The sequence below is a fragment of the Bombus pyrosoma genome, linkage group LG12 (assembly GCF_014825855.1).
Source record: "Bombus pyrosoma isolate SC7728 linkage group LG12, ASM1482585v1, whole genome shotgun sequence".
In the NCBI taxonomy this organism is placed as follows: Eukaryota; Metazoa; Arthropoda; class Insecta; order Hymenoptera; family Apidae; genus Bombus; species Bombus pyrosoma.
In genome coordinates this window covers 12075699-12091287 of record NC_057781.1, presented here as the reverse complement: position 1 = coordinate 12091287, position 15589 = coordinate 12075699, and the positions used below count along the sequence as shown (strand labels likewise).

Here is a 15589-nt window from a genome sequence, read left to right as displayed (position 1 = left end):
CAATAAAAGGAAAAGAGATACATAAGTACTTTACTTTGGAATATTTTTCTAAACCAATTAAATTCACGAATAAAATTAACCAAACAGCAATTTATTTTCATTGGTTGCGGCACAATCGATAATTTTAATAGAAGATATGTCTGAATCGGTTATATAGGTGAAAATTATATAATATAGGAAACTATAAATTATATAGTGAAAAAAGAGAAAATTTAAAAACGTAGAGGCATAAAGTTGTTAATATAAAAATAATCGCTTTAACCAATTGTCGTCTGAGTAGTGTTTTAATATTTTGGTGCTATACGTTGGAAGCTTGAATCGATGAAGATGTTGATAACCTAATTTTGTTAAAATTTGTGGAGCGTTCTCATGTAATGGCGCGAATGTGCATAGAATATAGAATTCAGTTTGGAGAAACAGCGTCTTATTTTAATTAGCAAGTATGCAACATAATTAGATTTGTCGAGATTCGTAAAAATTTTAGCATTACGGAAAAATGGAGAGGCGTTAACAAAGAAACGAAATTTCGGAAATTATTATTTTCAAACTATTCAACCGGTAAAAACATGAAGTACGTGTCGTTAGTGTAGTTATTCGATAGAAGATGAGATTTAATATAAAATGAGAAATGATCCGTTAGTATGATAGAAAGCGTGGAATAGAAATATTTTGATTGAAATATTAATTTGCTAATAGAGATTGTATAAAACGGTGAAATTATTGAACTAGAAGAACAAGAAATTTGTACAACGTATAGTAAAAATATATACGTAGATAAATAATGCATAAGTATAGATAGAAGAGTTTTAGAGTGAGGCTCAGGGAGTTGAACGTTCGTAAGAGTTTTCACAGGAAAGGCAAGAGGTGCGCTAGTGTTCCACTAAGCTACCCCCAGCCTTACTACCCCCACCCTTTCGTTCCAGCTCCCCTAGCTAGTGCAAATCTCGGCGGATGAATGTTTTCTTAAGGGATTCTTCCCGAAAGCGACGCGAAAATCTGAAAGGAGTCGATCGAGCTGGAAATTCGTGAGTGAAATCATTTATTGGAAAATTCATATTGCATTTCGTTGTCTGCATTCGGGAAGTTCATAGGATTTGATATCGGAAATTAAAAAGAAAGACGAAACTTGTGTTCAAGGCGTTCCTGGGGGGTGATGGCACTCACGCCGACAGCGTCTCCCACAAAGATTTCACCATTTTTCTATTGACAAAAAAATCTTATACTTGATCGCGTACATTGAATATTTTTTGGTTAACCTGTCGGCTAGTGTGCTTTGAGCACGTGATTACGATAAACGCCGCGTAACTAAAGTTTGTATTTAAACATTTTTTCCCGAGGAATTCGTTTATGTGCTTCCGACGACAGATTTGTTTTGTTGCACATTCGTTCTCGGCTAGTGCCATGGAATTTCTTTAAAAGTTTCTCGATGTTGGCCTCCTCGTTTCTAATTCTACTAAGCTACGGTAGAATTACTAATTCGAATATCCGATCGTAATTGTATCTTTTACATTTTTCAATGGTATATTATGTATTTATATATAATTACTTATGGCAGTAGTCGAACGCGTATAACTGATACTAAAGTTTCTTTGGTAATACAGCCATATTGTACATTGTATTAAACAAATTTTCTTAAGCGAGTATCTCCTATGTTTATATTTAGTTTTTCATATTCTACATTTAGCAAGCATATATTTCTTATATTTATGAATGGACTCTATTGTCAAATTTATTGTTTAATCACCTTACCAAATTACAATGCTCTAGTAAAAGAAATTCAATAATCTACTTGCCTATCGAATCTTTGTATGTAGCTTTTATTTATTGCTATTTATGTTAGGTTTGAAGTTCAATGAATTTGCATTACTGAGTTTCTTCGAAATACATCGAATATTCTTAACGTCACATACCTTTATGTAAATGAAGGTAAAAGATAACATCGTTTAGTAGATACAGGGAAAGAGAAAATTTGGTAATAATATCAACACGAGCAATATCTATGATAAGATAGAAAGCATTTGGAACAATATATAAAGTGGTGTCATAAATTTTACAACGATACAGAAATTGAGGAATTATTTATGATATTCATTCTATAACAATTGAAATAGTGCTTTAGGTATTGTTCAATGTTGGATTGTTTGCAGCATTTCTCTGATGATATAAAAAATATTTTTTGAATTGTTAAATTATAAAATGGGTAATGTATAAAAGGAAATCTGTTATTGACAGGAAAATTGCTCTAAAGCTGCAGAATAATGGAAGGCGGTAGCAATTTACATAACCCGGGTAATTATCCCGGTGGGGACCGCCAACAATTTTGTGTTTCATGGAACTCTCATCAGTCAAACATGCACAGTGCATTTCCAAAACTTTTAAGTTCTGAACAATTTGTCGATGTCACTTTAGCCTGCGACGGAGGCTCTATAAAATGTCACAAAGTGGTATTGTCCGCTTGTAGTGATTATTTGGAACGTTTGCTATTGGAAATACCATGCACTCATCCTATTATATTTTTGAGAGATATGAGAATGTGGGAACTTCAAGCTTTAGTGGAGTTTATGTATCGTGGTGAAGTATATGTGGAGCAACAGCAGCTAGGTAAATTAATGCAAGCTGCTGAAGTTTTACAGGTAAATGGATAACAATACTGTTCAAATACCGATTTACTATCTATCTTTGTAAGTAATGTTTTAGGACAAGTACATGTTAATATCATTACTAGGTTCGTGGTTTATCCACTCAAGGGAATGATAATTCTTCGAGTGAAAGTAGTTCTCAACAATGTGACTCTAACGCCGCTGTTGCACCATCTACGGCTGCACAGCAGGATGGATCTGATTATAAAGGCGAGGAAACTCCATCTGATGACGGAACTTCGAGTGCTACTTTTTTAGAGGCTACGTCAATTGCTGCAACTAGTACAGCAAGCGCTCCATCACACAGTACTACACCAGTTCCGCAGAATCCGAATTCATCAAATTTTATGAATATGGAACATAGCGAGGCGTTACAGCATTTGGAAAAAGCCCTTAGCGCTTGTGAAGCGACATTAACTGAGACACCGGGAATGGTTAAAATGGAGCCGGATGAGCAGTTTACCCAACAGCATGATGTCAAACCATACTCTATTAGTATGGTACCAAGCAGTAATTGTAATCCTAGTAGTCCGTTTCCTGCGATCGAAGGTAAGAAACGAAAGTAGAGTGGAAGAAAAGAAAATGAACAAATAATAAAAAAGGAATTGAGAAAAAATCGCAGGGACTTTATTGTTTTGCAATTAAAATTTGTATAAAATAATGTATGTTCTTCTTTTCGTAACATTTCGATATTGAACATAAACATTGAACGCTGAAAGATAATTATTGAGAAATAGTCATCGTGTACATTAGGCATTATATTTATATAAAAAAGTTAAGGTATTATCGGATCAAGCGATAACAGGATAAAATCGTTTCTCCGTTCAATCGCTTCATCGGTTTTTTGTGTAATTTTCAGGCTATCAGAGACGACAAAGACGTTCGGAAGAAGAATTGAAGCAAGCTTCGGACATGGTAGCACGTGGTATGACATTTCAAGTTGCTTCGGAAAAGTACAAAATTCCGATAAGTACGATTCGATTCTATATGGTTAGAAAAGGTATATTGCAAAGGCGAAAACGCGGTCGTGGTTCAAGTAATCTTGGTATGAATAGTCAACCGGGAAGTCCTGCAAGTCCGCCATATCATATGATGAACTATCGTTTGCCTGAAAGCCTAAACTCCAGCCTACCGTAGTGCTGTACGAAAAGTAGCCAGTTTTTAGACTTGAGTTGAATCGAACAAATTTTTTATTGCCACGTCGGAGCTGTTCCAGACTGTCATTCTTCCCATCTTTATTGACTCACACTGAGTTATCCGTTTCTCGTTTATACATTCACGATTCACGTGATCACGTATGTCCAATGCGAGTGCGTTTTCGCCAAACTCGTTATACTATACACATTCATTGCATTTACAGAAGATAGTAATTTAATAGAAAATAATTAACAAAGTGTACGTATCGTACACAATAGACACGATTTTAGTCTCGAACAGCTCGGTTCTGTGTACATACGCATCATGTACGAGTTTTCGAACGCAGCATCGAAATGAAAAGATCAGAGTGATGGAAAAAGGGGAAGAAAGATCATCTAAAAGTTATGCAAGAGCATTTCGTTCATTTAATGATTGAATTTTCGCTCATTTCATACGATTCAGTTTAAAATAATTCAATATTGATTGTAAATAATATTAGTTTTCTTCTTTTCTGGTTTTCCATACTATATTGTAATACTGTAATCAAAGGAAGTAACGCGTCTCGATGCAGCGTTCGAAGACCATCCGTACGGTTCAGTTTTGGGCCGTGTTCCGTTCTTCTACTTAGTGACACATACACCTTGCGTACATGGATAACGTAAGAGGTATTTTTTTGAGTCCTATACACAGATTGCTACAACAGATTTACAAAATACGGTTCATGGAAAAGTTTGAACGTGTCACGCAAATCATATTTTTACGATCACTCGAAATCTTTTGATAATACGTATCTGTAGAATAGGTTATTTTTTATTACGTCCTATTTATACATATATATATGTATATGTGTGTGTATATACGTAGGCGTGCGCGCACGTCATGTTCGGCCTGCCTGTCTGTCCGTCTCTATCTGTCTGCCTAGTGTAAGTCTGTGTCTGCGCCTGTGTTTGAGTGTATGCGCGCGTGCGTACGTACATGTGTACATGCGTACATAGATATGTATGTATATACATATATATGTGTCTGTATATATATATATATAAATATATATATATATATTTATATTATAATACTATATAATATATTATAATATTTATAATATATATATTTATATTATAATATTATATAATATATTATAACATTTATAATATATATATTTATATTATATATAATATATAAAAATATACATGTATATGTATATATATATATATTTATATGTATATATATATTTATATATATATTTATATATATATATATATATATATATATATATATATATATATATACTTGAAGAAAATGTATGTGTACTCAGTTAAGTTGCTTCTTTCGAAAATGAACGAGAACCAGAATTAATCCGAGATTCTAGAGATTGAATTTTGGCCCTATTGAAACGAACAAAATGTTCAACAAATTGAACGAATGAACAAGTCGTTCGTGAATGTTGTTTACTTGCTTGCTTTTATTTAGCGCGAAATTAAATCGGTAACAACGGGGTCGAAGCTCGCGATCCAAAAAGACGTACAATATATTGTAGTTGTTACAAGATCGTTAACTTCGTCCATGAACGAATTAGTCACTACGTTCAAGACTTGTATCATGTGACTGATCTGCGACCAAGTCGAGTCTTATACCGCAAATCTGGTTCTACTACACAAATATTTTTGTAGACACTTTACGCGTGGAAGGTGTCTTCTTTCTGCCTTTGTATATGCGTGTGTTTATATATTTATATATGCATATATATATACACATACATGTACACACACAAGCACGTATATACATACACCTATAAATATACAGTTATGAGAACAGAAGTTGTTGCATCGATAATTATACATGAACATATATCTATAAACGAAGCATATGAACATGTATACATAAATCGATAGCTATACACATTCAAATGCTCGATGAACCGGTATTCGTTGGAAGAGTTTACAATTTAACTTTGTCAAGGGAAAAAGGAAAAAAAAAGAAGCGGAGAATGAACGATCATGACATACGTAGCATAATGCTTTTTACATGCTAGTGTACAAATAACATTTATAATCTGTCGTCAAAATCCAGCAGTTTTCATAGAGGTGATCGAATATACATTGTACGATCCTTTTATGAATACTGGATCTGCCTTTTCGAAAGATTACAATGATTGCATACACTTGAAGTTGTGCATACATGACCAGCGCGCGTGCACGTATATCTTAACGTAGAATACACGTATGTGCACGCGCGCGCACGCAGCATACACACAGAAACACACACACACACACACAGACTATAATCGTACAGTGTATTGCCTTTGTTAAATAGCATTCGGATAAAGCCATATTTTTCCATGCAATGCAATAATCCAGCAAAGTAAATTACCGTAAATGTGAAACAGCCTAAATAGAAGAGTGCCAGATATGAGAAAAAAGAAAAAAAGAAGGAAAAGAAAAGAAAATATTATGACGATAATGATGATGATGGTGATGATGATGATGATGATGATAATGATAATGATAACAGTAATGATGGTATTGACGATAATAATTGATGTTAATTATGATGGCGATGATGATGATTATGATGATAACGACGACGACGACGACCATGATGACGATAGTGATGTTAATGATGGCGACAATGATGATGCTGCTGCTGATGATAAACAGAAAGAAAAAGAAAGAGGGGGAAAACAAGAAAAGTATTCAGAGTAAAACGCTATACAATTTCCTATCATTCAGAACGTATCTGCCTTTTATTCTGGCCTCGTGATAAATCCTGACTTTATTTATACTTGACAATATACGGAATACCGTGTAAAAAAAAACAACTAAAAATTAGGTTAGGAAACTTTGTGAACATTTGGTTACTCGCGATACATGTTAAAAACCTGATATTCAATCTCGTTCGCGTAAAATCGAGTTGGAAACGAATTGGAAAAATCTGTTATATGAGGGAAATTCTTTTTCGCTCCTCTCCTTCCATCTTTCCCTCCCTTACCCTCACTCTTTTTCAACCTCTTTAATTTTGTATTATAGCTGGATAGAATCTTTCGAACTGCACAAAGGAAGGAAGGGAGGAAGAGAGAGAGAGAGAGAGAGAGAGAAAGAAAGAGAGGAGGGAGAAACGTTTGTGACATTCTATAATTTTTATGTTTTGTCTATCCTTTTTCCTGCTCTTCTTTTTAAAAATGGATCCGGTTTCGTTTCCTTCTCTTAAGCCTAATGATTTATATTTCGTTTCATATTGTTTGATGTTGTTGACATTCAATTCGATCCAAGATCTTCGTCGAAGAAGAACAAAGGAAGGGTTAAATAAAGGGTACAGCGTATGTGCGAGTGTTGTACGGTTAAAATCGGATGTTGGATTAACGAAGAGTAGCGGAGAGTAGTTTTTTATTAAGATACATAGTATCGTCGCTTGAGGTTTCGTATCGCGCGAATCATCGTTCAAAGAGTTCCAGTTGACAAAGGTTTTATACAGATCTATTAAAAACCAGTATTTCAAACCAATGAAGAATAATTAGTTTTCTAATAATAACGATACATTTTACGTAAATTTAGTACAGTGCTTAAGTCAGTAATGCTCAGCGTATCTAACAAATATTTTTAGTGGAAAGCCGTGTCATACTCACGTGTATTATAATGCCCTTAAACTATATAACTAAACAACAATCAAAGAAGCGTGAACGATACTTGATGACTATTATTATTATTATTATTACTACTACTACGATTATTATTAATTATTATTATTATTATTACTACTACTACTATTACTACTACTACTACTACTACTACTACAACTATTACTACTACTACTACTACTACTACTACTACTACTACTACTCTTATTATTATTATAGTCATTTCCTTAGCAGTACGTAGATCGTAGCCATTTCGAGGCAGTTTACGTTATATTTAATTAGGTTATCGCTTCGGAATACATTTTTATGGCGGTATTATTATTTGTAGATAGAATTTGCGATTATATTTCGTACGATAATCAATCGATTGCTATATTAAGATTTTATTTTACAGTTACCGAGATCAATGTCCTGCGAATAGCGGAGAATGCGATCGATCGGTCTTTGCATTGGTTTTATTACACACCCATTGTTTCTTCTCTTTTATCACATTTTGCTTGATCCATATTTACATAAATACATATACTTATATACATATATTTTGTATTATATCTTCCATTAAAATGCTAAAGTATTGAACTTTTACCGTGAGAAACATGTTTTCCGAGATATGGTATTATACGAGGAAAAGAATAAACTGGGTGAGTGAAGCAAAGAATGAGTGAGAAAGAAGAGAAGACAAAGAGTTAGGGAGAGGTGGCGATGATGGAAAATTGCACTTTCCGAACTCCGCTTGAACGACGAGTACTTTATTAGAAGATTTGTCCATTTGGTAAAACTCTCGGTCGATCTTCCCGTCCCGAAGTATAACAGACCGATCGATCGATTCCTTGCTCGAATTACAATCGTGAAGAACGTTCTATAGATATTTTTCGAAGAAAACACAAGCCTATAAAAAGTCCAATTTTCTAAACGTAGGTTCCTTAAGAATAACAAATTTAGTGTAACCGTTAAGAAAGTGTAGCGTGTATACGTATTAAACGTAACGTAACGTCGCGTCGTATCGAGCGAGGTCCGTCTTGGAACGTTTATCGTTCGGAAGGAAATGATATGCGATCGGGCGATAATTTGTTCCTGATGAAAAGACGGGATCGTCCGATGTGACACGTGTTTTCGGGAGGCACGCACGCGCGTTTGGAACGCGAGTACGCGTCGCAAATAGACGGATAAATTAGCGATTAGCGGCAAATATAGATACATGATATGGAAATGTCGCGCAAAGCCCTGCGCTATTAAGTTGGACCGCGTTCTCGCGAAAGTGTGTGTTGCACTCGTCGCTCCGAGTCTTATCGTGAAAAATTGAAATATAAAAGATTACCAAGGAGAATAAAAAGTAAAAGGAGAAGTATAGAGGGTGTGGGAGAAGGAGAAAGTATCGAATTGTATTTCTTTTTCTTCCTTGTTTCTAAAATTTCTGTCGTGGCCCTTAAAGGATACAAAACTGCATGGAATGGCGTGTATGACAAGGCAGAGAGATGGTAAAAGGGCAACGACGGCATCGTTCGCACGATTACCGAACTGATTTCGACAGAGGAAACTTCCGATAAATCGCCTCTCCAGCATAACGATCGATATCGTAGCTCATACAAATATCTATTATTCGATAATAAGAACATTAAAATCGCAGCAACGATAACGAATTTGAAGTTTCCTCGAATCGCAACACATAGGCACTTCTGTACAGAATTTTTCGTAGGTTGCGAAGATTTCCATTGAAAACTCTGCACTTGTCGGCTTCGTGAAATTAAAGTATTGTTGTTTGATTTACGCATAAGCTGTACGTTAAGGACAAAAAAAAATTGCTTATAATTTAGGGTCGTGTAACGTGTGTTAGCGAAGCATGCTTCTAAGTAGAAAGATAGGACAACGCTATAACAATAATTATTATAATTAAAATGAATTAAGAATATAAGGCATTTAATAAGTGCAAAGTATTTCTTAATAAAAGTACTTCCAAAAATGAGACTGCGTTCAATTATTTCGTTAAATCGTAAATTCTGTTTCACCTATTTTCGTTGCCACGATCCTATGTATGCTATTAACGATGAATCTCGTTGTTTCGTCGTTAAAACCCGATAGTTAATACCTATGCTAGTAGATCGATATCAATATCGATCTTTCCGAAAATTCCATGGGGGGTGTTATTGCGTTGCATTGACTTGCGATAATTAGAGCGTATTTGGCAGAAATGCGAAACACTCAAGTACTTTGGTTGTTTCTCACGAACCGTAGTCTTTTCTTAGAAACACGGTCTTTCGCGAATTTTCCCTTTTCGGGTTGCCTAAACAAACAATTCTATACGCACCGTGTAAATGCAAAAGGGACTGATATATCGTGATTCTTCGTATATTTCCGAATTCCGAGGCATTTTGCTACGAGAGAGAGGGCCGCAAATACGCCGATGAACCTCGCACGATTGAAACTCGCGTGCTGTCGTTTCGATTTAGCATCGAGCCACAGTTGAGAAGAGATGCTCGGTGAACGGACCGAGACAGCTAGAATGATAATGACTGGACAGTTTATCTCGATATGAATGCCGATTCGCCAAAGACGCGTGCATCGATCTTTATTTCGATGGGCGAAAACTCGAGAGGTTGCGAAGCAAGCTGTGAAGAAAAAGACTAGAGGGAGGGAGGAAGGAAGGAAGGAAGAGAGAGAGAAAAGTCGATGATACATTGGGAAAGAAATGGGATTGTAAAACGGAGGATCGAAGAAAGAGGCAAGAACAAGAGTACTCGACTTCGAATCGAGTTCTTCGAAACGAAAATTGCGTAGTTGTCGCGAACAGATGATTTGGTGCGCACACTCCCGCGCGTTCCCTTTGTGTTATTTTCGGGCGGAATCACCGTTCGAAGCTTTAAATAGGACCGACTTTCCGACAAAGAAGACAGTTTACAACATCGATTCTACATGCTGGAGCATCGCAGAGTATTCACCGTGAGTAATAAATAACCATGAACGAGATTTGCGAAAGAAACGTCAAACGCGACATTTTCTGCGATCGCGCGTAATTTAGAAAGACTGTCGCACGAACGTTTTTCTCTTTCACCTCGAATCGTCGCGTGGCGTCGCGTCGCATCATCGTGTCATGCTGTGTCTCGCAAGTAGTTGCGTTGCATCGCATCTTCGCGTAGTGTCATTTAACGGGCCGTCGCATTCTAACTTGCCTAAAAATCGACGAACCAACGATTCCATTCTACGTACGTTTCGAGGCGTGTGAGCCAAGGTGAAAGAAAAGGATAAACTAGCGGCAAGAAGATGCGCGTTCGAGAGACAAGGTATAGGATCGTGTGCGAGGACACACAAAATGGTGTAAGAAAGAAGAGTAAACTGTAGAGTAGAGCGGTTCCCGAAGGAAAATAGGCTAAGAGATGTTTCTCGATCGGCTCGATCGACGCGCTTCCGATATCATCGCCAAAATTGTATCACCACTTTGGCACGGTCTCGACGCGGCGACGTTCGAAACAGTCGAGATCTCGATCGTTCCGTCGGAGAGCAAATCGTATCTGTTGCGGTTGGTTCAGTGATTCATGCGCGCGAGAATCAAGCGACACTGCGCGGCGACTCGAGGTTGAACGAGCAATAAACACGGCGACCGTAGAATCGGGAACTGGAGAAGTACTAGATGTGACCGTAAAATGGTTCTTTTTTGCAGCTGAAAAATTATAGCGATAAGAAGAATCTGCGACTGTACAGTTAATCCTTGTTTTTTGTCGATTCGAATATGCACAACAGATGCCTTCGGAATGCATCGCCAATCCATTGCAGCGAGAGCTAGCCGATGCTATAATTCGATTGCAATCGCTCGACGAGATTCGAATCCTGCTGGCCTGCGGAGCAAAGGCGAACGAGCCTGTAACGCAGGGATTGAGACCGTTGCATTACGCCGTGTGGCAGAGGTACACGGAAGCGGCTCAGTTGTTGCTGGTACGTGGCGCGGACATCGATGCGACCGACGAATGTGGCTATTCGGCGTTGCATCTTGCTGCTGAACATGGTTATTTGGATTTAGTAAAAGTATTGCTCGAGCATGGTGCCAAAGTCGATCATAGACCGGAAACTGGAGAACTTTTCCCAAGGTACGACGATCCCTTTTTGTCTTCTTTTTTTTTCTTCCATCTCTTTATTATCCACCCTCTTTCCTCTCTTCCCCCCCCCCCCGCCGCTCTCTCTCTTTCTCTCGCGCGCGCGCTCTCCTCCTCTCTCCCTCTTTCTCGTTCGCTCTTTGTGGAGCATTTCTTTTCTCTGCTAATTAATCTAATCTGTTTATCGATGTTTATTCGTCCTACGCTAGTCACGATGCATTTGTCGATCTTGATCGACAAACGTCAATCGCAATTATACGGATAGCACAGCTGACGTCGATGCGTGATCTTTTGATGAGAAATTAATTGCCTTAACGACCTTGGAGCGAGAGCCAAAGATTAGCCGCTTTCCATACTATGAATTCCTATCGCTAGATTTAATTACATCTCTCTGTATACGCGCATAAAATTGTCGTCATTTATTTTTGTCGGTGTTAAGAAACGATGGATGGTAGAGGGAGACGAAGAGGTGGGGCGGGAGGGAGGGAAAACGGAAAACGATCGAGAAAGGAGAAACATAGCTAAAGAAAGGGAAGGAAACGGACTGGATAGTATTAACGTTAGGGGATAGAGAGAATAGAGTAGGATAACGGTAAGATCTACGATGATCTGCGCAGGACAACGTTGTGCGACGAACCGCTGCGGCTCGCGTTGAGAAATCGGCACGTAGAGGTGGCCAGAGTTCTGCTGGAAGCTGGCGCGAATCCGAATAAAAGATACTTCTTTGGATCAGAAATTAATCTGGTCTCTCCGTTGGATCTGCAATGCATGGAGTTGTTGTTAGCGTTCGGGGCTCAACCGAATACGCGGGATCGCGCTGGACTCACACCGTTGATGAAAGCGGCGAGACTGCCACAGGTAAATGATCGAGATGTCGAAAACCGAGAGCTATATTTATTGGATAAGAACGTGGTGTTCGTGTCAGGGTATAGCTTCGGTGCTGCTTCTGCTGAGCTATGGAGCTGACGTTAATTCGATGGCCGATTCGCGGCACGACTACCGGACTGTTCTGCATTACGCGATCCTCGGCGGCGATCCGACGGTGATTGATCTGCTGCTAAAGCAAGGCGCTCGTCTCGATCTCGGACCCGAATATCAGAAACCCACGGCTCTCGACCTGGCCATTTTGAAAGGAGATCCCTCGATAGTACAAATGCTGCTGAAATCGGGTAAGTTGACGCGTTCGTGCTTGTCTCGACTTATCATCTAATATCACCGTGCATCCGCTGCCTTTCTGTACAAAATTCCTCGAATTCCTCGCCTGATCACTCGATAACTCCATCCTATGGCACAAGTAGAATATATCTAAAGTTGTTTTAAACGATCTCTGGATAACGTTGCGACTAAACGATTTCGAATTTAGGTGCCGATGTGAACGCCACCTCGCCGATCATCGGATCGCCCCTTCACGTTGCCTGCGCGGACAACATTCCGAATAGACTGGAAATCCTGTCAATGTTGCTGGAACGAGGAGCGGACCCGAACTTGGTGATACGCAGCGACGAAGGTCCCGCGTTGAGACCGGTTCTCGCGGAATACGTCGCTTCGAACGAGAACCCTTCGGTCGAGGTGGTAGCCCTTTTACTCAAATACGGGGCAAGAGTCGTCATCAAGACGCAGTTCCGCGACCCTCACGGCATATTGAACTCTCTTCAGAACACGGCGGATAAGCCACGATTGCTGAAGGCGTTGTTGGAAGCGGCAGAGAGTTTCGATCCTTGCATGATAAGAAGATCGAGTAGTTTGACAGATGCACAAAAAGCACTTGTGATGGAAGCAGCACGGACTCCATTGCCCTTGACTCATCAAGCCAGGCTAATAGTTCGCAAACTTTGCGGTACTAAATTGCCCAAAATTGTTCGTACGCTACAATTACCTCAGTCGCTGCATCGCTATCTTCTCTACGATTTTCACTGATCGTCGTCGGATCCAATCGACGTCTCGTTGCGGCTTTCTGTTCGCAACATGATCGTATCGTATCGCACATGGCGCAAGCGTGCTGTTGTTTCTCCTCCTTGTTCGTTGCGCTCGGTCACCATCGCTGCCTCTCTCGTCGACTCTTTCGTCGCTGCGTTGTTCTCGCTATTCTTGTCTATTCGTTGATACGATTCGTTTGAAATTATCGGTTCGCATGTCTCGGTGTCGTTTGACCTAGCATGTTTAAGGAACATGTGCATCTCGTTCAAACGTATTTCTGACCGTGCTTGACAAATATAGCGATCGATGTCAACTGGTGCATCTTTTCATTCTGCGTGCGAGCGTTCGTCGATGTACTGTCCATTTGACCGGAATTGAATGAATGAAAGAAGATACAGAGTCGAATTCTATTCCTATGAGGTATATATTTTCATTTGCGTCATGATTGAAAATCGTGTTCGTGATTTTTCCGTACACTCCACTATTGCTTTCCTACCAGCGACTTATCCACTAAACTTTTGTATATTTATTTAGCACGCGTCCTAATATTTGTAAATTTGTATATCCGCGTAAATAAAATAAGGGCCTGAATAGCGCGGATGTGTGTGTACGTTCGTCGTATACGTAGCCGTTCTTATACATATGCTTACATGTGTCATTGTATATACATGTTTTGCACACTTGTGGCGCTGCATAAGATTTACGAGATGAAATAAAATAAACGATATCTCTGTGTTATATTGTATATCATGACTGAAGAAATCGTCTCGTTTCACGAACGCTGAATATGTGATTCTTTGTACAAAGTGTTTCGAATAATTCGAAAAATATGTAAAACGGAACGGAACGGAACGAAACGATTGAAATTGAATGGAATGGGGAACGGACGGCAGACGAAAAATGGTTGGAGAGAGGAAAACAAGGTATCACGTGTAAATCTGGAAAAAAAAAACATATATAGATGTAGAAAAAGTGTAATGTGCGTGTGTACAACAGGCACAAATATACGTAGCTGGGTTGCCCACGAAATGCAACGCGTGGAATGTTGGCCAGTGATAGTGTGACGTCGGTTCATTCTCAACTACCTCATCTTACCCTTTCTTATCCCATCCTCGAAATAGCAACCCCGATACGGTGACCCGCGTCAACGCATTGGCAATCGGTTGCATCAGCGTGGAAATTGCGAGTACGAACATGCGCAATTGATTGCTTATACGAATCTCGAGATATATAATAATTCTATTTTTCTTCTTTAATCTTTTTCTCATACAACGAACACAACGATAAATTTATTTCTTTTTCTGATGTATGTACTTATCGTGCATACATGTACTTACAAGTACGCACGTTTCTTTCCTAAACGCAGCTCATCGAGAGATTGCAATTGCAATAATTTTTCTCCCATTAAATATCTTGAATAAAAAAAGAAAAACGATATGTATAATACGTATATAGAAATAAATATGTATATGTACATAATACATATATTGGTTAGGAAATGTCGTAAGACGTGAAAAGATAGACGGAATGAAATGATACATACAAGTGTATACGGGTTCAGCTAATTTCCCTCTATATCGATCAAATGACTTACTCGAGTTCATTCGCGGTTTAAACAAATAATCATATCGATAATCAGAATCAAATTGAAAAGAAGGCGTAGGAATGTCGCTGTTTCGACGAATCGCGTGACTCTTGCATCCAAACTCGTAATTCCAATTCTACGATTTCTCGACGTTCGTTCGTACCTGATATTCTACGTTTCCTCGGCAAAATATTTCCATATTTTTCTAGCGGTAGATGTTCTGTCCCAACTTCGTATAGTTTTCAGCTTCTGCTTATTCGATATCGATATGATCAACTAAATATTTAAGAAATGTGAACATATGTATGTACATACAATATATGTACACTATTTTCAGATAAAATGGAAGATGATTGCTGTCTAAACGAAAAAACGTTTATGCGTAATTCTTTCTCTTTTTTCCTACGTGTATTCTGAATTCGTAGGAATACGGTGACTAAGCTCTTTCGTACGAATATTACGACGATAGACGATATTTCTAGCAGTCTGTGTAATATACCGAACAGACACATTTAGTTACATAATATAAATACACAGATCGTTGAATACATTGTTACAATTGTCATAATCGTACAAACAAGAGTGCGGACGATGC

The 15589-nt window shown here is 38.4% G+C and overlaps 2 protein-coding genes across 7 annotated transcripts; both read left to right on the top strand.

Moving 5' to 3' along the window:
• The first annotated feature begins 178 nt into the window (after positions 1-178).
• LOC122573935 (broad-complex core protein isoforms 1/2/3/4/5-like) lies at positions 179-9370 on the top strand. Of its 4 annotated transcripts, XM_043740952.1 has the most exons (5): positions 474-1025; positions 2233-2633; positions 2726-3188; positions 3499-3609; positions 6087-9370. In XM_043740952.1, exons 2-5 carry the CDS (start codon positions 2259-2261, stop codon positions 6095-6097), a joined length of 960 nt encoding a protein of 319 aa, XP_043596887.1. In that variant the 5' UTR covers positions 474-1025; positions 2233-2258; the 3' UTR covers positions 6098-9370. The 4 variants fall into 4 exon arrangements, with proteins under 4 accessions (XP_043596886.1, XP_043596887.1, XP_043596884.1 ...); XM_043740951.1 differs by lacking the exons at positions 474-1025; positions 6087-9370 and adding an exon at positions 179-440 and having other exon boundaries at positions 3499-4758; XM_043740949.1 differs by lacking the exon at positions 6087-9370 and having other exon boundaries at positions 478-1025; positions 3499-4758.
• Positions 9371-10189: 819 nt separating this feature from the next.
• On the top strand, positions 10190-14438 carry LOC122573932 (ankyrin-3-like). Of its 3 annotated transcripts, none has more exons than XM_043740945.1 (5): positions 10190-10344; positions 11143-11486; positions 12110-12350; positions 12418-12661; positions 12856-14438. In XM_043740945.1, exons 1-5 carry the CDS (start codon positions 10318-10320, stop codon positions 13407-13409), a joined length of 1410 nt encoding a protein of 469 aa, XP_043596880.1. In that variant the 5' UTR covers positions 10190-10317; the 3' UTR covers positions 13410-14438. The 3 variants fall into 3 exon arrangements, with proteins under 3 accessions (XP_043596880.1, XP_043596881.1, XP_043596882.1); XM_043740946.1 differs by having other exon boundaries at positions 10199-10344; positions 11063-11486; XM_043740947.1 differs by lacking the exon at positions 10190-10344 and adding an exon at positions 10418-10685.
• Positions 14439-15589: the final 1151 nt, after the last annotated feature.

What these genes read in the sequence shown, in the direction of transcription:
- LOC122573935 (XM_043740951.1), top strand. Translation starts at nt 2,259, where the DNA reads ATGGAAGGCGGTAGCAATTTACATAACCCGGGTAATTATCCCGGTGGG. An exon ending in AAGCTGCTGAAGTTTTACAG is followed by an intron (nt 2,634 to 2,725) that starts GTAAATGGATAA and finishes TATCATTACTAG; the next exon opens with GTTCGTGGTTTATCCACTCA. An exon ending in TCCGTTTCCTGCGATCGAAG is followed by an intron (nt 3,189 to 3,498) that starts GTAAGAAACGAA and finishes TGTAATTTTCAG; the next exon opens with GCTATCAGAGACGACAAAGA.
- LOC122573932 (XM_043740945.1), top strand. Translation starts at nt 10,318, where the DNA reads ATGCTGGAGCATCGCAGAGTATTCACC. An exon ending in ACTGGAGAACTTTTCCCAAG is followed by an intron (nt 11,487 to 12,109) that starts GTACGACGATCC and finishes TGATCTGCGCAG; the next exon opens with GACAACGTTGTGCGACGAAC. An exon ending in ACAAATGCTGCTGAAATCGG is followed by an intron (nt 12,662 to 12,855) that starts GTAAGTTGACGC and finishes TTTCGAATTTAG; the next exon opens with GTGCCGATGTGAACGCCACC.